The 23,072-nt window shown below is 30.8% G+C and overlaps 2 protein-coding genes across 2 annotated transcripts; one reads left to right on the top strand and one right to left on the bottom strand.

The window, feature by feature from the left end:
* The first annotated feature begins 15,429 nt into the window (after positions 1–15,429).
* On the top strand, positions 15,430–17,890 carry LOC115705532 (abscisic acid receptor PYL9). Its single transcript, XM_030632886.2, has 3 exons — positions 15,430–15,912; positions 16,458–16,673; positions 17,193–17,890. Exons 1-3 carry the CDS (start codon positions 15,787–15,789, stop codon positions 17,406–17,408), a joined length of 558 nt encoding a protein of 185 aa, XP_030488746.1. The 5' UTR covers positions 15,430–15,786; the 3' UTR covers positions 17,409–17,890.
* LOC115705611 (pentatricopeptide repeat-containing protein At4g01030, mitochondrial) lies at positions 17,286–21,983 on the bottom strand. The gene has a single exon (XM_030632996.2). The coding sequence runs from the start codon at positions 21,485–21,487 to the stop codon at positions 18,680–18,682; it is 2,808 nt and encodes a 935-aa protein (XP_030488856.2). The 5' UTR covers positions 21,488–21,983; the 3' UTR covers positions 17,286–18,679.
* Positions 21,984–23,072: the final 1,089 nt, after the last annotated feature.

Below are 23,072 nucleotides of genomic sequence, written 5' to 3' on the forward strand. Positions count from 1 at the left end.
CATGTCTAATTTCTATATTTCTTTAAATGGTTTATAATTTTATATTAATGTTAAATTTCTACACATTATTAAATGTAAAATTTTCTAATAATATTTCTCTTTAAGATGATATTTATTTTATCCATGTAGGACTTTATAACATTATCAATATCAAACTCTTTAATAAGATTTTTTTAAATAGTAACTATTTTATTTAGTTATCAATTTTAAACGATTCGATCACAAATGACTCATTTTTAGCTCATCATTCCCAATCACAAATAATTTTTTTAGCTCTATTTTTTGAATTTTAATTGGATAGAATCTGAAAATATGGTTAAAAAATAGGATGTGATGGTTAAAAACAATTAGCAATTAAGCAAAATATATCTTACGATCTTAATTATAAAATGATTAGGGCCGGCCCTAGGTATAGGCGGGCTAGGCCCGCGTCTAGGGCCCACTCATTTTAGGGGCCCAAATATAAAAAATACTTCTTAAAAAATATACATATTTTTAATAATTTTTAAAAATACCATTTATCTTTATAGTAAAGGCCCAATTTTTTTTTTTGCCTATGACCCATTCAACTCAGGGCCGAAATGATATTAAGTTTTTACACATCATACATGCATGTACACAGTGACAGACACACACACACACAAAGTTGTAGGGGCTATAGCTCCCAGTAAAAAAAAATTACATTAAAAAAATTAAATATTTTTCTTTTTATTTAAAAATTATAGCACAAAAAATTAAAAAAAACATCCCAAAAAATAAATAAATTAAATAAATAGACCTAATTTGTTTTTAATAATAATTAAACGCCCACATAATAAAAATTCTGAATCTATTATCGTAGTTACATATATATACTTTTCGTAACACTAAACATTAATTATATATGCCTTTTATACGTAAATTTATTTTTCTTAATGTTAAAAGAAAACTATAAAGGAGATAATTAGATGGAAAAATAAAATCTATAGTGTCATGCTACCTATTAATGTTATCCAATAACAATAATCAATATAAAAAGATGCTTGACCAATAAATACTAAAACCAACTTTATTGTTGTTATCATAAATAGAGTTTAGCTAGATGTAGTTAGAATATTTATAAGTTTTAGTATATGTATTTTTTATTATTTTTATAATGCTTTAATTTGTTGACTTTTAGAGTGTAAAATTAGAGATATTGAGTATAATGTATAATATTTTATTATTTCTGTATAATAAATATATTATTTAAATGAACAGACAAAAATATAAATAATTCAAAGTATGATATACTGTAAATGTATAAAATAAAATAGAAAAAATAAAATTTTAGTGAGATATTTTAAAAGATAGAATAAAGAAACTATATGAGAGTACACTAAGACCATCTCTAATGAGAGACGTACAAATTGTGTTATATTTACAAAAAATAATTTTATGATATATTTGCATTAGCTTTTAACATTATAATTCAATATAAAATTAATTATAAACTTTAATGTAAAATTTAATATTAAATTAATGCTCACTCAATGTTTTATTGGAAATATAAAATAATTTTTTTAAAGAGAGAAAATAGAAATATTCAATAATATGTAAATAGAACAAAGTTTATTACATGAAGATGTAACTTATAGAGAAAAATCAACAACAATATAAAATACACAACTCGAGCATAAAAGTGAGACACCAAGATTTTTACGTGGAAACTCAAAGCGGGAAAAACCACAAGACTGTAGTTTGCTCAAATCATCCACTATCACGAAAGTTCATTAATGAGATTACTAAGTTCTTCTCTAGTAAAACTAGAGACGCAGAACAACATCAAGAATAAACAATCTTGAATCTAATACAATCATCATCATTATTTCAAAAAGATGGATATACAAATAAAAAGTTTAGGTCTCACCAAATAGGTATTGTAGAAGAGTACCTTTGAGAGGACAATCACCAAATCAAAACTGGTAGCAGCTAGATTGGTAGGGCACCTTGCAAGGATTCACTATCCAAAATTTGTGCTAAAATGAATGAGAATCAACCACGTAATCTTCAATGCAAAGTACCAAAAACATTTTCTCTCTCTAGCCTTCTTTCTCTTCTTTCCCTCTCTTTTTCTTTATTTTTTTTCTTTGCTTGCTTCTTGCTTCTCTCACGATGACCATCAACTTTTTTTTTTTGTTCCATTCAAATGGGCTTTAGCCCTTATTGGTCCAAGCTCAACAACAAGGGGCGGACCCAATATTTTTTACACAAAAAACAATGGCCTCTCACTTCTTTAAACTGGTAATTGACTTTTCTTAGACACAAATATTTTCCACCACCTTTATTATTATTGGTTCCTTTGGGATGCTTGTTTGATACTGCACTAGCCTTGAAAACCTCATCTATAGGCTCCTTCACAATTCCCTTATCTCTCAATCTCGATATGCTTTTGGATTTGTAAGAATAATCCTCATTTTTATGGAGGATTATTTTCCTATAGCCCTTCCAAGTTCATGACAATTTTTCTACAACTGCACCAACTTGAAATACCTCGGGAAGCTCAATCTTGATAACCTTTAACTTGTTTACAATGATTTGCAACTCATAGATTTGAGGAAGAAGTTCTTTAGCATCACTAAAAGGAAATTCAAAATATTGAGAAATTAAAAAAATTCTTGTACCTTCCTCTTGCGCTTTGTATTTTGCTTCCAAAGCATCACATATCTCCTTCGCGATTTTAGTATTATTGTAGAGATCATAAAGTCTATCAGAAAAGCAATGAGAATATGACCTCTACATAGGAGATTGTCCTCATTTCTCTTCCTTCTCTTCTCCACCATCTCAGGAGTATCTTTCTCAGTTGGAGCGGGTAAAGGCTCCAAGGTTGACTCAAGAATGTAAGCAATCTTTACTGTGGTCAAGAGAAATCTCACCTTCTCTAACCACCCAGTAAAGTTAGATTCATCAAACCTACCCAACCTTACTAGGTCTTGATTCACCATCTTGATGGTTGCACCTTCCATTGAAGCTAGGTAGGAAGGATCGATAAGCTTTTGATTGTTGAAAATTATTGTGCTTCAATAGAAATACTAAACCAAGAGATACAACTCTATGACAAGAAATATAAGGACAATAATATTAATAAAATAATGTTACAACTATTGATAAAGCATACACATAAATATATAAAAAAAGAATATGAAGAGAAGTTTATAACTCTAAACTTTAAACAACAAATAAAACACAATGTATATAGTAGTATATATAGATGTGAGAATAATCTCAACACCACAAACACCAAGTGACAAGTAGGGGAATCAGCAAAACTTGAACAAGATTTTACACCTTTTTCCAAAAACTTAGTTTCTCCTACCACAAACACTTAGGGAAGAAGAAAGTCTGAAATAGTTTTCTGGATTTATCAAGCCTATATAGTTTCTAACAAGGTTCTTTCTTTGATAAAAACTCTCTAGTGTCATAAAATGAATCCCTTAGGTTCCTATTTATAGTGTAGGTGAATCAAACTTTGAAATTCAAATCACACACGTTCCATGGCTATTACCAGGCATGTAAGAGGGATTAATGGAGGTAAATAATTGTTGGAATGAAGTCTAGAAACGTTCTCATTAAAGAGGTGAACGTCTTGCAACTTTTATTCAAAAACAGGCTCTAGGCAACATGTCGCCTAGAACAAAACATTTGATCCTGCATGAAAATGTCAAAAAACCCCCCAAAAAATATTTGATCATGCCTGTAGTGTTTTCAAAAATTTCTTCAATGAGTTTTGTAACTCCTTTCCGAGCTAAATCACTCTCGAACGTTCCAATACCTATTTTAATGAAATAAATGAGTTACAAATCATTACCTACTCCAATACATCTAATTATATTTATATATTTTAAAAATTATTTATATTGATTTATATAATAAAAAGTTATATAAAATAAAAAATATTAATTATACTTTTTATGACTTTTTTTGTTGAATTTATAACACTTAGTTATTCTATGTGTTATTTCGAGCAAGCAATATAGTTACAACACGTATGAGGAAGCTGTAATATGAACCAGCTCGAATTGTAAAGAAATAATTATGCACGATTACTCGTCTCAAAAAATACAATTGGTAGATATATTTGAGCTTCTCCTTTTAAAGATAAGGACGAGCCGTAAATAACAACTACTATTTTGTAAGACCAGCGAGATGAACAATCAATGCAGAAGGTCCATCACGGGATACACAAAGTATACAACAGAACGACAGTCAATTGGAAGGGTGAATAATGAGTTCTTTAAAAACTTGCAACTCATTTGACCCACATACTCATGAGTATGTTAATGGAATGTGATTCATCTTAGAATAATCACATGATGACAGCATCTCGCGTACGTAGATATACTCGATCTCCCTCAACATTACAAATAGCGCAAGAAGCATTTTTAAAGATCATACATAGGCACGAAAGTCACCTTCAAGTTTATTAACTTCAAAATCACAAGAAAAAACTTTTTTCTTTTTATATATACATATTATTACTATTATTATTCTAAAGTTTATTTACTAAATTAAATAAAGTTTATTTATTGATATTAACGAAAATCGACGTTAACACTATGTATTTATTTTCATGATATTTTATTTTATTTTATTACTTGATAATATTGTTATTTTGGTTATTTTAAACTTTTAGTTACATTGCACTTGTAACAAGAATATTTTTATGGAGTATATTAACTTAAAAAAAGAGTGATATTTAGTGTTTAAGTATTTTTTTCTTTATATTTTTAAATTGATATTAAAAATTAGGTGTACAATTAATTGGATATCCAATTAAAAATCTGATTTCATTCAATTATTAATCGGATTGGATTGAATTTTAAAGTCTAATTAAATTTAATCAGAAGATGATTTTTCAAATAGAATTGGATTGAAACGAGAATAAAGAAAAAAATGTTAGATTAGATCAAATGTTCAAGTCTATCTCTATCATTATAACTTTATTATTTTACATTTAATTAATTAGTTGATAATTATAAACTACAAAATTTTAATTTACAGTAAATTACTTTATATTATCACGATATAAAGTGAATTAATTTGAATTATATTTTTTTCTGCATACTAAAAATAGAGACGTTGGAGTGAAGCAGGTGTGTAGGGAGAGAGAGAGATAAGAGTGAAGAAGTGGCGAGAAGCATGTGAAACTGAAACAAAAGGTTTTGGGTGACAGAGAAATAAGAGTAAGAGTAGTGTTATTATTATATGGAAAACAAAAAAAGATAGGCTTTATTAGAAATCATGGTAGCAACTACCTATTATTTTATTAAACAATAAACTAGCAACTAGCAAGTTGTATCATCATGCATGTATTTCACCAAAAACAAATCCACTAAGCCTAAGCCACACAAATAAAAACAAATAAATAAATAAATTCACCACTAGGCTGCCTGCCTCTATATAGAGCTCCAAAAACAACGGTGTACAAGCCCTGTCACAACATTATAATCACCACCTCGTAATCATAACAAACCACAACAAAATAAAACGAGTTGATAAAAAAAGAATGAGGAATCTCCACTTATGCTTTCTAAATGCATTCTTTAAAAATGAGAAATCTTTCTAAATACCTAAACTCAAAAATATTCCTCTCATTTTAGTTTACACATTCTCTCTATTCTCTCCTATGAAAGACCACCTAAACTCACCAGAGTACACCGCTCACCACCGAACTTCGCTTACCACCACTCACATCTCATTTTCTTGCTCACCACCGCACTTCGCTCACCACCACTCACCTCTCATTTTCTTGCTCTAACAGATCTATAGATTAGTTTTTCTGTTTCGTTGATTTTTTGCTCAAAAATTGAATTTTAAAATTTTCGCATTTTTTGCGTTTTTTCTAGTTTTATGGTTTTTTTTTATTATTTTTTTTTGCAATATTTAGCAATGTATTTACAACGATAGACTAAATTTAAAGTTAGGGATGAAGTTTAGCAATAATTAGCGATGACTTTAGCGTATATTTGCGATATGAGACTAAAAAATGCAAAGCAAGTTGCTAAACATTACTAATCATCGTGAAAATTTGAATGTAATTTAACACATTTAGCAGTGTGTTTTAGCGATGTTGTGATTTAGCGACAATTAGCGATATTTAATGACATTAATGTGAAAATCAGAAAAAAAAAAAATATATAGAAAATAAGCGATGGATTGAGAGCTCCAGTGATGAGTGGGAATTTTGAGGGTTTCAAGGTGGTTGAGCTCGTGGATTTTTGGGCTTCAAAGTGGAGATGGCGAGACTTACTTAGAGTGAGAGAATTAAAGAGAGAGACTTTTTTGAAATGTAAGGTATTTTTGGGAGAAAAATATATTAAAAATATAGATACCCTACTTTTAATTAATAATATCCAAGATGAGATGAGAGCTTACTTGTGTGGTTTGCTTGGCATGGTGGCTGCTACTAATAATAGCTTCTACTTGGGGTTACCTTGTACTATGGGAAGAAATAAGAATGCTATATTGGGTTTCTTGAAGGAAAAGATGATTAAAAGAATACAAGGATGGGAGTCGAAATTCCTTTCTAAAGCTGGCAAGGAGGTGTTGCTGAAATCTGTTGCCCAATCGCTTCCAAACTATGCTATGAGTGTATTTCTTCTTACCAAGGAAATTTGCTCAAGCTTAGAGGGGTTGATGGCAAGGTTTTGGTGGAAGTCGCAATCTAAGGGAGCAACGAAAGGGGTGAGTTGGGTGAGTTGGAATAAACTTTGTAAACATAAAGATGTTGGGGGTTTGGGTTTTAAGAGTTTGCGAGAGTACAATTTGGCTTACTTGGGAAAGCAGGGCTGGCGTTTAATAACTAATGAGGATTCTTTGGTGGCTAAGCTGTATAAGGCTAGATACTATCCTAAAGGCAATTTTTTGAGTGCGGAGTTGGGTCCGAACCCAAGCTTCATCTGGCGGAGCGTTTTGGAGGCTAAAGAATTGCTACAGGCTGGCCTTAGGAGATCCATTTGTGATGGTAAAACCACTTCTATCCCCAACGATCCTTGGCTCCCTAGTGTTGATAACCATTTTGTGACTACCTATCATCCTAACCTGGTGGGAAGATCGGTTGACAGTTTATTGCAGCTAGAGAGAAGAGCTTGGGATGTGGATTTAATCCGTGACATGTTTAATCAACAAGACATGGATTTAATTCTTTCCATTCAGCTGAGTGATGCACAAAGGGGAGATTGTTGGTACTGGTCTAAGGAAACAAATGGGGTTTATTCGGTGCGTAGTGCTTACAAGTTGTTGCAGCAGATTAGTGGAGATTGGCCGAGCGAGGGTGCTGATGTGTATTGGAAGAGACTTTGGTAGCTGAATGTTCCAGCGAAGGTTCATCATTTAGTTTGGCGTGTAATTTCTGGTACTCTACCAACAAAGCTACAGCTCTCCAATCGACATGTGCATGTCGATCTCACATGTCCTCTGTGCAATAAGGCCCCTGAATCGATTCCTCATGTTTTATTTGGTTGTGAGTTTGCTCACTCCTGCTGGAATATTGCAGCAGTTGCTGCTGCTGGTGTACATGAAAGTGAATTTTTCACTTGGTTCTGTGACATTCTGCAGCAGGGCAGCAAGCATATAGCAGAGGAAACTGCTATGATCTTGTGGCGGATTTGGTTGGCGAGAAATGATATGTTGTGGAATAAGAAGTCGACTACAGTTTCAGAAGTTGTCCATTCGGCTAGGACTAATCTTGACACATGGAAAAATGCTCAAACAAAGGTTTTTACTCCATTGTTGAATGTTAATTTCAGCAATGGAAAAGAGCATTGGGTGAAACCAGTTTTAACTAAGTTCAAGATCAATGTTGACGGGGCTCTTTTTGATTCTGAAAATCGATTTGGAATTGGTTGTATAATCCGAAATGGAGAAGCCAAAATGGTTGAAGCTTTTTCGAAAAGCAACATAGGAAGGGTCTCTCCTGAGATTGCTGAGGTGATTGGTGTGAAGGAGGCTTTGAGCTAGATAAAGCAGAAGGACTTATCTGACGTGGACATTGAAACTGATTCTTTAGTAGTTGTTCAGGCTATTAATGGCTCAGTTCAAATGCCATCTCAGTTTGGCCTACTTATACAAGATTGTCAAAGCTTTCTCTCAGAATTAAATAATATTTTTGTTTCTTTTGTCAAACGATCTGCAAATAGGGCGGCTCACTGTATAGCGAGGCGGTCTTGTTTTATGTCAGATTGTATTTATGATGAGCTTTCTGCTCCTTCTGATTTACTTTCGATTATAAGGGATGATAGTTTTTCAAGTTGATTAATAAAATTCCCTTTTCTCAAAAAAAAAAACATCATGTTTTACATTTAAGCATGCTAAGTCAAATTTTTCCAAAAAATTATATAAGACTACAATTCCATTACTAGCCATTTTTGCAAATTATGTCTTTTCAGGAATGTAAAGCCATGTTGGCTAACTTAAGTAATGTTTATTTTTGTTTTATTAAGCGGTCAGCTAATAAATTCACTCATGAGTTTGCAAGAGCGTCTTTATTTTATCTTGATTGTACTTTCAGTATGAAAAATATTCCAACTGAGTTGTTGCCTATTTTAGTGACTGAATTTGAAGGTTAATAAAGTTTGATTTTCCTTTAAAATAAATAAATAAACAAACAAAAGAAATTGGACTTTACAAAAATAGGGGCCCCTTGTGTAATGATGCTGTTCAATGCTTGGGTCGGCGACACTATTGGTGCCTTATAGCAATGCTATAAACTAAAATAGGGAATGAATTTTAAAAAAATAAGTTCCGACCATACAAATTTTTTTTTATATAGTAGAACCTCCATCTAAAAATACTTTATTAAAAAATAACATCTAATTTATTATAAAAAAAATTAAATTATAATTTGGGCCAATAACTCTTAAATTATAATTAGTTATACATTTTTAAGTCTGGTATTGTTGTTACATTAAAACTTTTTGGTATTTTAGTTTTTTTTAGTATAATTCTATCTAATTATATTATTTTAATTAAAATATAATTTATGAATAAAAATTCTACTATAATAAAAAAAAAATAGATAGAGAGCTATTTAAATGTAGGGAGCTCCTTATTATTTTTACTTATTTTTAATATTATTTTAAGTAAAAGCAATATTATTTTTTTATTATTTTAGAAATTAATTTATATTTAATAAATTTAAATTATAAAATATTATTAAAATAATTAAATACTATTTAAAATAGAATATAATTGAAATGCTTTAATATAATTTTATGTACATTTCACGTTACTATATTTTAAAATTAAATTGAAATTAAAAAAATATTATATTTGGAACAGTTTTGGAGAAAATAATTCATTTTTTATAATAAAAAAAATAATTAAATAAATATATTGTATAGTTTTATACACATTATTTTCAAACATAATAGATGTTTACTTATTTACAAATATGTAAATTTTGTTTTTTTCCCCAAAGTATAAATATTGTTTATAAAAACAATGTTATAAAATAATATAAAATAATATAAAGTAGATGAGAAGAAAGAAGAAGAAGATGAAGAGAGAAAGAGAAAGTGAATGAGAATTTCTGAGTTGTTTATTCCAATGGGGTGAACCCCTATTTATACAAATACAAGAGTGAGATATTAAGAAACTAAGAAAAAGGGAAACTAAGAAAAAGAGGAATATTGATTACAATTAATGGTAATAAATAAAAGATTTGGACATCCACATAATTATTAATATTTATAACACTCCCCCTTGGATGTCCATAATAACTGCCTTATTAAAAATCTTGCTGAAAACTTGATCAAAGGAAAAAGAGTATAGTGTAAACTAACTCCCCCTCATTTAGGCATTTGTGGAGATCTTCTAATCGACGAATTTCGATCTTATCTGCCGTCTTCTCAAATGTTGATGTTGGTAATAACTTTGTGAATAAGTTTGTAAGATTGACACTTGATTGAATATGTTGAACACCAATATGCATTTTCTTGAAGCGTATAAAGAAGAATTTCGTGAAATGTGTTCTAACTCTATCTCCTTCAATGTACCTCCTTTTAGTTGAACGATGCAAGCAGTATTATCCATAGAGAATTGCTTGGGTTGATACTTCTTTATTGAGTGCAATCCATATGTTTCCCGAATATGCTATGCCAATGATCTCACTCACACACATTCTTCACTTGCTTCATAAAATGCAAGTATGTTAACATGATTTATAGTTGCCTCGTTAAAAATCTTGCCAGAAAAACCCAGTGGGACAAAATCTGAGCTAGGGAAAAGAGTACAATATATATTTCATATTCATAATTATTTGCAAGTTGCCTCGTTAAAAACCTTGCCAGGAAAACCCATTGGGACAAAACCTGAACTAAGGGAAAAAGAGTGCAACATGAATATGTCTCCCCCTCATGCACATATGATCCATAATTCTGTTGGTGATAATATATCTCATAAGATTATTGTTATCACTTTTAAAATATCACCATATATAATCTTTGATCATATATTTTCTATAACTCTTTCAGAGTATGCATGGACTTCTAAATTATAGATGAGGGGTTCGTGGAACATTAGTCTTTATCCAACTAATTGTATCATTCATGTGTGTACACAACTTTGTTCATACGAAAATTTAAAATTTCAAGTAGATATGAACATAACACATTAATGGTACTACAAATTTTCATTTGTGACAATGATGGTACTCCAAGACCATATATTTATTCCATCTTGTTTTATGATCTTAATTTCCATATCAAATGATCATATATCTATAATTCTTGATACATATGAAGTACTTCAGGACTTCAATACTAATGAACAAACTTTATACATTAATATTTCTCGAAATACAAAAGAAATAAAAGTTTGTTCTTCAATTAATCAAAAACTCTTCAAGAGTCTATCACAACGTATAATTTACGTATTTATATTGCATAGACAACCATAGGTATTTTTCAAATAATAATTTACTTACATGTCTTTATTTCATACAAAGATCTTTGTCATATAGTGCGCGCGACTTTGAATTTATATCACTTAAGACATGTATTAAATTCTTTTAGAATTTTTAGATAAGGCTTATTTCAAATTCTCACTATATTAGGAGCTCCAAATAAATAACCTTTTGTTGCAACATTTATGTGACGCTTATAAATCCTCATAAAATATATTCAGGCTATAATCAAATCATGATTATATTTTCTCAATATTTAAGCCTTACTTCAATCAATCTCATGTCTATGCAAACTTTGTACAACAATTCATTATGTACAAATACATATATGCAAATTTCTCATTAGAAATATTTATTTGCACACCCTACAGGTCTTACTTCACTTTATGTGAGTAAATTTGCCTGGATTGCGTCATAATATTTTGTCCAAAAATCAAAATGTATGTCGATGATTCTCGACAAATCTAATACCATGATCCTTGCTATCTCATGTTAGTTTATTGCATATGCAAACATTCAATATTTATTGTCGACAAAAATTTCAATAAATGATAATTTCCTCCCATATTGACATAACTTATAGAGATCTCTTTAAATTACATATTTTTCAAATATGTTTATCATTTATAGGTACCTATAACGAATCACTTCAGGGATTCAATTATGATGAAATGTGTTATGTCTAACTTCTCTTGGGAGTCTTTTCGAGTACCGTTTTCATCACGGTTATCATTTTAATACTTTATAACATTAAGGTATCTCCATGAGTACCTCTAGATTTAACAACTTCAGGGCAAATCAAATGAACATTTATTAATAATTTCTACATTGTTCATTTACGCTTCAGGCGTTTTCAACTCATTCTATCTCAACTTTGAATAATATTGATTTGCAGTTGGTATATATCATTTTGAACTATATTGTTCTTATATACTTTGTGCAAGGATCATTTTTGAAAAATTATCATCGATCCTTAACCGCTTCTCTCCCCGATCGAGAGAATTTTTAAAAATTGTGATATCTAATAATATTAATACACCAGTAGGGATTTCAATATATCACAATGAATCAATATCTATTTAAACTCATATATATTATATGACATTGAACTTCAGGTTCAATAACTTCAGTTTCAAGTTCAATACTTATGAACTTAATTCATTTCTAAGAATGAGTCATACGTGTATAATTAGAAATACATAAATTTACACATTTTGTAAATGCATGATTATATAATCTTATCACATCGATAAGAAACTATGCAATAAAAATCTAACAATGGCTCAAGATTGTTAAGAAAATATAATTTAAATATTTTCTATGTGGAAATATATGCACATTCTTCTTTTGAGCCTTATAAATAACAATGAGAAAGAATCTTCTGGTTCTTCAACAAAATTTAGTCAAATTCTTTGACAATTTATTGCATATGATTGATCATGTCAAAATAATTCAATTCATGAACTTCAGGTTCACTATAATTTGTATTTCAATGAAACTTTCAAAATGTAATGTAAATTCATTACAACATAATCATTACAAGTTTCATTTTTATATACACGAATAATATAATTATATTATTCTCCAAAACATATACACTCTTCAGGAGTCACTATTATGTTTATCAAACTTTATATTTCTTCAGGAATCACTATCATCAATTCAATGATGTGTATAATTTAAAAGATACATGACAACTTCATCATGTTATTGTAATGGTCAAATAGATATAACCATAATATATCATTCATTTTTCCTGGTATCTTTTTAACAAGTCGTCTAATTTATTAATAGACTATTCATCAGTCTAATTATCATGACTTGATATATTATATATTTAAATGTACAACCAGTACATATAATAAGTTATTTCTTATCACTTTTATAACTAGATAAAAGTTATACATCTAGGTACATACAAATATATTTTACTACTCCAAGTAGCAATTGTATGTAAGACTTCTTCAGGAAGCTTTTCAAATAATCATTTTGTGATTCTTTATCACTTTGATTATATTGGATCACTAACAAATATTAGTAAATTATATATCCACTTTTGGGAATATGCAAACTGAATTATATAGTAACTATATATATACATATCCTGTGCCAACAATAGTTTGAAACTATTGATTTCAAGAAATAATAAAATATGTATATATTAATTTGCTTCTGGCATTACCAATATATGTGAAATCTATATTCTTTGAAATAGAATTTCATGTCTATTCATTCTCTTTAGGTAATGATATTTAAATATTCTAAATGTACAATAAGTTTGTACAATTCACATTCTATTAAATAATCAAGTATACTTTTATCTTGATTATAAGTGTGTCCGTACTACAGGTACGCGACCACTATTATTCAATTCCACACATGATATATAGATTTCATGCACTTTGATTGTGTGTGGTATTTCATCTTTTGGTTGTTTCCAATTTCTTCTGGAAATATTTGAGTAGCAAACAATCCCATTGATTATTTAAAATCATTACATTCACTTCGGGGAATGACGTTGAACGAGTAGAACATTATTATAAATTTCTTAAAAATTTATTACTTGTTCATATATAAAAAGAAATTACTTAACAATTTCTTTAACAATATTTCAATGAATATATGAATACAATTTTTGCATAATCTCCAAGATGTATGCAAAATTTGATCTTTAATATATGTCACATGTAATAATTTCCAACATTGCAAGTAATAACAATGTATAGTAACATGACTAATACAAACAATCTTTAAAAGTAGTTGAACTCAATTCGTATCATTCTCTGCAGGGAATGATGAACAATAAATACATGTCTCATGTATTTAAATAACATTAGTCATGCTCACTGTTATTCTTATACTTTGATGTTTCAATGCAATTTTCTTAATATTCTTTTTGGGTATTCAAAACCCACTATAAAATTGCATCAATAATAATCATTTTTAATGATTCTTTAGTTGTATTCACATAAATACAATCATTTTTTTTCTTCGATAAATATAAAACATTTACTTCAGGAAATGTTTGTCAAAATCTATATCGATATTAGATTACTTTTCATTGTCCTCAAAGAATACAAGAACATATATATAAATATGTATTCATCTCTTTCATTATATATCCATCAATTATATAATGAATATTACATTTGCATAATCTTCAGGATATATGCAAGATTTTATTGAGGACGCATAATCATCAGGATATATGCGATATTTTATCGAGGATGCATAATCTTCAGGATATATGCAATATTTTATCGATGGTGCATTATCTTCAGGATATATGCAATATTTTATCGATGATGCATAATCTTCAGGATATATGGAATATTTTATCGATGATGCATAATCTTCAAGATATATGCAATATTTTATCGATGATACATAATCTTTCTGGATATATGTATAATTTATATAGATTTTCTCTATCATATCATAGGCAAACATATATTGTAAATATTATGAATGATAAGTACATAATATGTATATATATATATGAATCAATAATAAATATATAAAAATATATACATACATATATAATATATAGATATATATAGATAAAAAGAAAAAAGAAAACAAAGGATTCTTGAAATTGTTTCAGTCAGATAAGTATATATATAAATATATATTTAGTGTATCGTGACTTTGAAACAATTCAAGAATTTTAACAAAATACTTACATTGGGTCTTAGGAAGAGACTCATGCTTGAAGCTTGGGCAGAGACTCGTGCTGATAACGTGTTATAAAATAATATAAAATAATATAAAGTAGATGAGAAGAAAGAAGAAGAAGATGAAGAGAGAAAGAGAAAGTGAATGAGAATTTCTGAGTTGTTTATTCCAATGGGGTGAACCCCTATTTATACAAATACAAGAGTGAGATATTAAGAAACTAAGAAAAAGGGAAACTAAGAAAAAGAGGAATATTGATTACAATTAATGGTAATAAATAAAAGATTTGGACATCCACATAATTATTAATATTTATAACAACTTCGTAGTTTTATAAGATTTCGTATCATCTTAATTTTTTTAATTATTGTTTAAAATTCTCATAGTAAAAGTAACATAAATTAATTAAAAAATGTTATAAACAAACTTCGTAGTTTTATAAGATTTCGTATCATCTTAATTTTTTTTTTAATTATTGTTTAAAATTCCCATAGTAAAAGTAACATAAATTAATTAAAAAATGTAATTCAATAAAAAAGATAATACATAGTCTTACCAATGACATTTAAAGAAAGATAACAATTGTGGTCGTAGTCAAATGACTTTACTTATCTTCAATTAAATATTAAAAAAAGAAATAATAACAATTTTTTTAAAAAAAAATTACAAAATTTGCGGTTGACATAAATATTTGACCTGCTATTTCTATTTTTATTTTTTGATAGCTATGCTAATTTTTTAATTAATAATTAATCAAAATAACAACTGGTACTGTTAAGTTATTGGTGAAAATATAATTATTTTATTTATAAAATATAGTGCAAGTGGAGAGAAATGTGGTTCGAAGTTTGGACTTTCACGCGTAATATTAATATTAAAAATATAAAAATATTAATAAAACCTTACAGTGTCGGTGTACATAAAGTTTGGATAGCCTGCCAAGCCAAGCTAAGCTAAGCTTTCATTTTTAATTAAATTTATCCAATTTTTTTTTTATTATTATTATTTATTATTATTATTATCATTATCTCAGAAAAACAAAGGCAAAGGGTCTCGCTGTAATGTGAAACAAAGGCTTTTATCTCTCGTCTCTGGAATTCTCTGTCTCAACTACTCTGATCCTCAATTTTTTTTATAGAGAGAGAAAGCGAGCTCTGAGTCTAGAGAGATATTGAGAGAAGAATAAGAAAATGAACCCCAGTGATTCATACGGAGCAATGGAGGTTCAGTACATACGTAGGCACCACAAGCATCAACCCAGAGATAACCAGTGTACATCTGCTCTGGTCAAGCACATCAAAGCTCCTGTTCAACTCGTACGTTTTTTCTGAACCGTACGATCGATTGGTCTATGATTTTTCTTTTTTGGTTTTCGTGTATTAGGATTGGTTTTGAGTCATCTGGTTTCTTTCTGTTTTTGGGGGATTTCAAAAAGGGGTATTTGACTTTGTTTTTGTGCTTTGAAGATCTGGATAATTTAGCTCCATTTAGAATGGTTTTCGAACGTTTCTTTCGATTTTCTAACTGGGTTTTCTTGTTTTTGGTTTAATCTGGATCCAGAAGCTTTGAATTTTGTGAATTATTCGAGTATTCGATCTTTGAGGCTTTCTCTAAATGAGTTCTTCGTCACTAAGTAATGATTTTTATTTTTCCTTTTTTGGTTTATTTTGTTTTCTACAAAACATGGATTTTTTTCCTTTTTAATTTTCTTCTTTCTTAAGTTTGATATACCTTTTTGTGTGATCGGAAGAAAAACAAAAAGAGTTTATTTGAGCTAATTTGTTACTTTATCTCCCAATGAAACAAACAAATTGAAATTGTTGTGGTTGAGATCTAAATGGTTGCCTTTTTCTCATATCAGGTATGGTCGCTTGTTAGGAGATTTGATCAACCCCAGAAGTATAAGCCGTTTGTTAGTAGATGCATCGTGAAAGGGGACCTGGGTATTGGAAGTGTTAGAGAAGTGAACGTTAAATCTGGGCTTCCTGCTACGACAAGCACCGAGAGGTTGGAGTTACTTGACGATGAGGAACACATTCTTGGAATCAAGATTGTTGGTGGTGATCACAGGCTAAAGGTATACACTACTTTCCTCTGTTTCTCTACTTGACGCTTCATCCTTTCTTCACTATTTTTCTTGTGTAATAACTTTTCTCTGATGATGTCTTGTTGTGGGGATTGCTCTTCAACTTTTAAATTGAAGTTTTTCAGTGGGAGTAGATAATTTATATCTTTGACATGCATAGTTTTATATATTTGATATGCAGTGTAAGTAAACAGAGGCTTAATAAGGAAGTGGATGAGTATTTGATGCTGTAGCCTCTGATCATATTCATGGTCACTCATTACTCGTTGATGGGGCCTAATAAATGTGTAGTCCTGATTCCTGATCATACTTTTTCATGAATGATCTTTAATGGCTAGACACAAGCCAAGGACTGTTGATAGCTGTCATTACTTGCACTGTTTCCTTGAGTTGTTTGAGGGAATATGAAATTTACTGATGTCCATGTCCTTACTAAAGATTTTCGATATATTTCGCTTGAACATTTTATGTGAAAGCCTTCTAATCATGTTTCTTTTCCACACATTGCAGAACTACTCTTCAATTGTTACTGTCCATCCTGAGATTATTGAAGGGAGACCAGGAACATTGGTTATTGAATCCTTTGTTGTGGATGTCCCTGAAGGAAATACCAAGGACGAGACATGTTTCTTTGTTGAGGCCTTGATCAGGTGCAACCTCAAATCATTAGCTGATGTCTCTGAGAGGATGGCTATTCAGGATCGAACCGAACCTATCAACCAATAGTGGATCCAGGGGTGGGCACAGGAGCTCACGAACTACAGTTAGGCTTTTTGATCTCAGATAGGTAGGACTTCCCTCCAAGTTTTTGGAGTTTTGGCTATACTGCTGGATTTTGAATTTCTCTTGTGGAGATCCTTCAACTCTCTTTCCATTCCCATCTGCTCTGGCGTCGTCTTCCTCACTGTGAAAAGTGCTGCTGGGTTTTACATCTTTGAGTGTCTGAAGGATGAGCTTTTGTTCAAGTAGGCGATTCCATAAATGGAAATAGGGATTTCTTGTGACTTATTGTGCGTGGTGCTACCAACCTTGCTATGACTCTTGATCTGTAAATAGTGTTGGAACTATATGGTACCTAGGAACAATGGGGTTTTCATCTTTGTAGGTTGCCGGAGAAATTCACTTGGAAAAACCACCTCTGTTATGTGTTGTTTGTTTTGTATATACTACACTCTTAATAAATTATTGTAATTGCCTTAATTTTGTTCCACCGGTTGTTGGATCTCTTAAGAATCTTTCCTTTTTAAAGGGTTTTATCACTGAATTATGAAAATTCTAATTTTGTTGAGAGATTGTGATGGTTCTAGGAGGTGCCTGTACTTCTTGAATGTGCTTTTTTCTGTTACACTCATTTTAGTGATGTTTCCTTCTTTTCCACTAGGCTTATCTAGTGGTGATAACACCATTGTTTGCCCCGATATACATAAGCTAATTGTAGCACTATGAGCAACTCAAATTACTGTAGTTTTAACATTGTATTTTCATAAACCGTTTGTCCAGCTGGGCTCAGCAAATTCCGTGTATGGGATGACCAATTTTTATACAATGGGAAAGAACAGTTTTACATTAAATGCATTCAAAAGGATAAGATGAAAATGAAACAACAGGTACACACTTGATGTAGGTCCAAAACTAGTTAAATGGCTCCAATAATGGAGTATTGGAGGTATGCATCCCCTTCCCTCTTTTCCATCTCAAGAAATTGAGTATGAAATTTGTCCTCGAATGTTAGTGGCTCTAATTTGTTCTAGCTATATCCTCCACAAGATGCATATTTTCATTTCCTTTCTCCACATGACAAGTCAAACGAAGAAATGTAATATTCGTTGACTGGACCAGATTCTCCTCCAATTTGTATTGACATCTCTGTCGTTAGCATACTAATACCTGCTATAAACTTATTAGTGTGTTCGATCAGGTGAACGTGTTTTGAGCCAACAATTTAGTTCATCATAATGTAGTCTTTGGAAGATGGTCATTAGCATAGCAGAACACTTCTACCAGCAGTCATTGCAGGTACACTTTCCTTCCTTTATATGGTGGAAGCGAAGGCCATCTCTAAGAAAAATCTCACGGTTTCTGATCAAAGACAAGTATTTTGCTGCTTCATGACAATCACTACAAACTCGAGTATTCTTAATAACTCTTATAGGTACTCCATCTTTTGTGTTCATCAGTCCATAAGTTATGGCCAACTTCTCTGTGTGACTCAGAAGCATATTCTCTTTTTTTTCCTTATCTAGATTCTGATGTATGCAGTTCATATCAGGGACATAACCCAATTTCTTCATTTCTGAAACCAACTGATATAGCTCGAAGTATACTTTCCCGGTGTCTGGGTGGGGTTTTCCTTCTGCAGAGAACATGTGAATGGTCTGATCAATTTGTATCCAGCTCCAGACCTGGCTGATTTTCACTCCTCTTTTACTCATCAAGCTTTTAACACGCTCCACATCTTCCCATCTTTTTGACATTGCATACAAGTTCATCATCAAGACATAATTGGCAGAGTTGTAGGGCTCTAACTTGAAAAGATTTTTGGCTGCAATCTCAGCAAACTCTAAGTTTCTATGGGTTCGGCATGATGCAAGAAGAGCGCCCCACATGGAAGCATCCGGTGTTAATGCCATTGTTTCCATAAAATTCCAAGCTTCATCAAGATAGCCGACTCTCCCAAGAAGATCTACCAGGCAACAACAATGCTCAATTGTTGGGTCAATGTTATAATCTTGGCTCATACTATCAAAAAGCTTCCATCCTTCTTTAACTAAACCAGAATTCTTGCAGCCAGAAAGGAGAGCTGTAAATGTTATAGCATCAGGCTGGACACCCGCATTACACATTTCATCAAAGAGAGAAATGGCCTCTTTTCCAAAACCGTGGATGGAAAAACCCATGATCATGCAATTCCAGGAGGCTAATGTCTTCTTTTGAATTTTCCTGAAAACCCGAAGGGCACTACCCAATTTACCTGCCTTAGAGTACATGTCTATAAGAGCTGTGGCTACAAAAACATCTTCTATAAGACCAATTCGTATGCTGAGACAGTGTATCTCTTCACCCTTATGTAATAAAGACAGGCCTGCGCAAACTCGAAGTAAGATGGATATGGTAGCTGAATTAGGATTTATGCCTTCTGCTTGCATTTCAATAAAATATTTTAGAGCATCCGTATGGTTCCCATTTTGTGAACAGCCTGATATCAGAGCAGTCCATGAAACCACATTTGGTGTTAATCCTGAACTCTTGATCCGGTCTATTACAGCTCTAGCTTCCTTGTTGAGGCCCCATAATGAATATCCTGAACAAAGACCATTCCATGTTACCAGGTCGGGTTTGATTCCTTCCTCAACCATGAAATTCAATAGTTTTTCAGCATCTTCAAAAAAACCCTTGTAAGAATATCCTGATATCAATGCATTCCAAGAGAATATATTTCTTTTCTTCATAGCATTAAAAACAGCTTGAGCATGACTTAAGCAATCACTTTTAATATACATGTCCAACAAAGAAGTTCCTACATATACATCATTGTCAAGTCCATTTCTGATCACAAATCCATGGATTTCTTTCCCAAATTCCAAAGAATCCAATTCAATAACCGATTGAAGGACACTAGTTATGGAGCTTGAATTTGGCTTGAAGCCCACACTCTGCATTCTCCGCAAGATGGTGAGAACCATTTCGTATGAGCCATGGCGAGAGTGACCCGACAAAAGACAATTCCAAGTCACAATGTCTGGCTTCAAATTGTACCTTTTCATTTCGTTTAAAAGATTCCAAGCATCACTAAAGTAGCCAAATAAAGCGTATGAGGAGATGATTGCGTTCCATGAAGATAAACTATAATCTTTCATCGAATCAAAGACAGTTCTCGCTTGTTTAATTCTGTTATTTCTGGAGTACATGGTAATAAGCGAATCACATATTGATAAATTGGATTCCAATGCTCGCCTTAAAACGTAACCATGAATCTGCTTTCCTTCATAAAGAGCTCCAATCTTTCCACAAGCACGTAGTACTTTTAAAATTGTACTATTTTTAGTTTTTATTAATGAAAATTGCATACCCTTAAATAGTTCTAAAGCCTTTAACCATCTCTCGTTCTTCAAATTCAACAAGATCATCTCATTCCATAAGATTCCTTCTCTATCAGACATTTCACCAAACACTTGCTTGGCTTTTTCAATGCCCCAACACGTTCCATAAAAACTGATTAATTCAGACTTCAAATACACATCCATATGAAAACCTCTCTTGATCAAACAACAATGAATTGCCACACCAAGCCATGAATCCTTCAAACATGCACAAAGCTTCAAAATCATAGTAAGAACTTCACTATCAAAAATAACACCTCCACATTGCAACTCACTAAAAACTTGAAGAATTTCAACCGGATTACCCCCAAAACTCCTAAGCTCTTCTACGAAAGACATCCACATAAGATAATTTCGTGGACAACCCATGATAAATACCATGGTTGCGGACTTGAAATCGCCGAATTCCAAGTAAGAGGTGATCAAGCTTTTTACCTCATCAGTATTATCCAAAGTTTCCTTTTTTATCATCTGGGCATGTAATACTTTCACTGAACTTAAAGTTTTGATCTTTGCTACTTCATCCAAAAAGTGAAGTTTGGGCAGTGGACATGGAAGAGAGGAAAGAGAAAGAGGGGTCTCATAAGTGGTGCTTCTGACTCTAACACACAGAAAATGGAGTGAATACATTCTGGGTGGCTTAGAGAGACGTGTGTTTTGTAAGAAAAGTGGGTTAAGGTTGTGAAATGTGGCCAATTTATCCATGGAGGCTTGATGGTTTCCCGGCAAGGAGCAGGTGGTTTGGCTCCAAAATGACAGTTAAGAATAAAGAGCATAAATTTCATTGTACTGTAACTTTGGCAAAAAGTTTGGAGTTTTGGGATACTGTGGATAAGGTACGACCTATCCTAAACCAAGAGTTATTATGCTAATGAAAGTTTCTTTTTAGGGGTGAGAGTGAGACAATAATATGAGTTTGTAACTTCTATATGTGGAAATTGGTGATTAATGTACCATCCCCACTACCCTTTATTCCCAGATAATAAGAATTTGGGGGAAGAGAATACTCATAAAAAAAATTAAAATTAAATAATTTAAAATAATTAATTTTTTTTTAATTTAAATTAAACCAATATTCTCACAAATATTTATTATGCCTTTATAATCAATAAAAGATAAAAGATAAAAGATAAATATGTCTCTAAGTTAAAAAAAGAAAAAACAAGATAAGCTAATAGAAGATAAAAAATTAATCAGTCTCAAAATTTTTTAAAAAAAATCATAACCAAAATATAGTACCATAGTTTTATACCTTTCAAGAGTCTCCAAATATAAATTAAGAATTAAACAAAAATGAAACTAAAGAATCAAGAATAAAATATTTTTACACTTGTAATTTACAATGATCAGTAGTTTACTATCGTCATTAAACATATGATATATAATTTTGATTATAGATTGATTATCAATGATATATATACTATATATATGTTAAGAATAAAAAAGAAACTATACATCGAAGTCGGATATGGTACGGATAGTATTATTCTTGCCTTTACCCGCCCCATTCCCATTTTGGGTATTGAAATTGTCCCCCGCCCCATCCCCGCTTCAAGTATTAAAATAGTCTCTTTTGCCATTGTCCCATTAACCACAAAAACGGAGAATCTGACCCACCCCATTAAAGTAGGTCCCTGCAGTTACCTATCCGAGGATAATATAAATTTCAATGTCTATCTATATGAGATCATGAACTTTTTATATAATGCTTTCCCTTAGAAAGAAATATATTAAGTTATTTATAAAGATATGGAAAAAAAAAAGTTTTAATATATAAGAGATGTAAATTTAATTTCATTAAATATGCTATTTTTTTTTTTTTAAAATAAAACTTAAAAAATATAAAATAAATCAATTATAAATAAAAAGAAATATTATTAAAAAAATTTAAAAAATCATGTTTTTTTACTAGATAGCAACTACAAAAGTTTTTTTTAGTAATTAAAACCAAATTAGAGAATTTAAAGCAATATTAAAAACAATTTTATTAATGCAACAAATTAATAAATTATTTAATTACATATAATTAAAACTGGTTTCTTAATAACAAAACTAGTTACGGATACCAAAACTTATATATAAATTTTACATGCTTAACTTAACTATCAACCCACTAATAAAGATAAAACCAACACAATAACCAAATTAAAACCAGTTGCAAACTTGTAAGAAGCTCTAAGATTCGACCATCAACTCACTACCTAAATAGTCACTATCCATTAAGACAAAAAAATAAAATAAAAATATCTGTCAAAGTTGTTGTCATTGTCAGAAAAATCGTCGGGATTGC

The sequence above is a fragment of the Cannabis sativa genome, chromosome 1 (assembly GCF_029168945.1).
Source record: "Cannabis sativa cultivar Pink pepper isolate KNU-18-1 chromosome 1, ASM2916894v1, whole genome shotgun sequence".
Classification (NCBI taxonomy): domain Eukaryota; kingdom Viridiplantae; phylum Streptophyta; class Magnoliopsida; order Rosales; family Cannabaceae; genus Cannabis; species Cannabis sativa.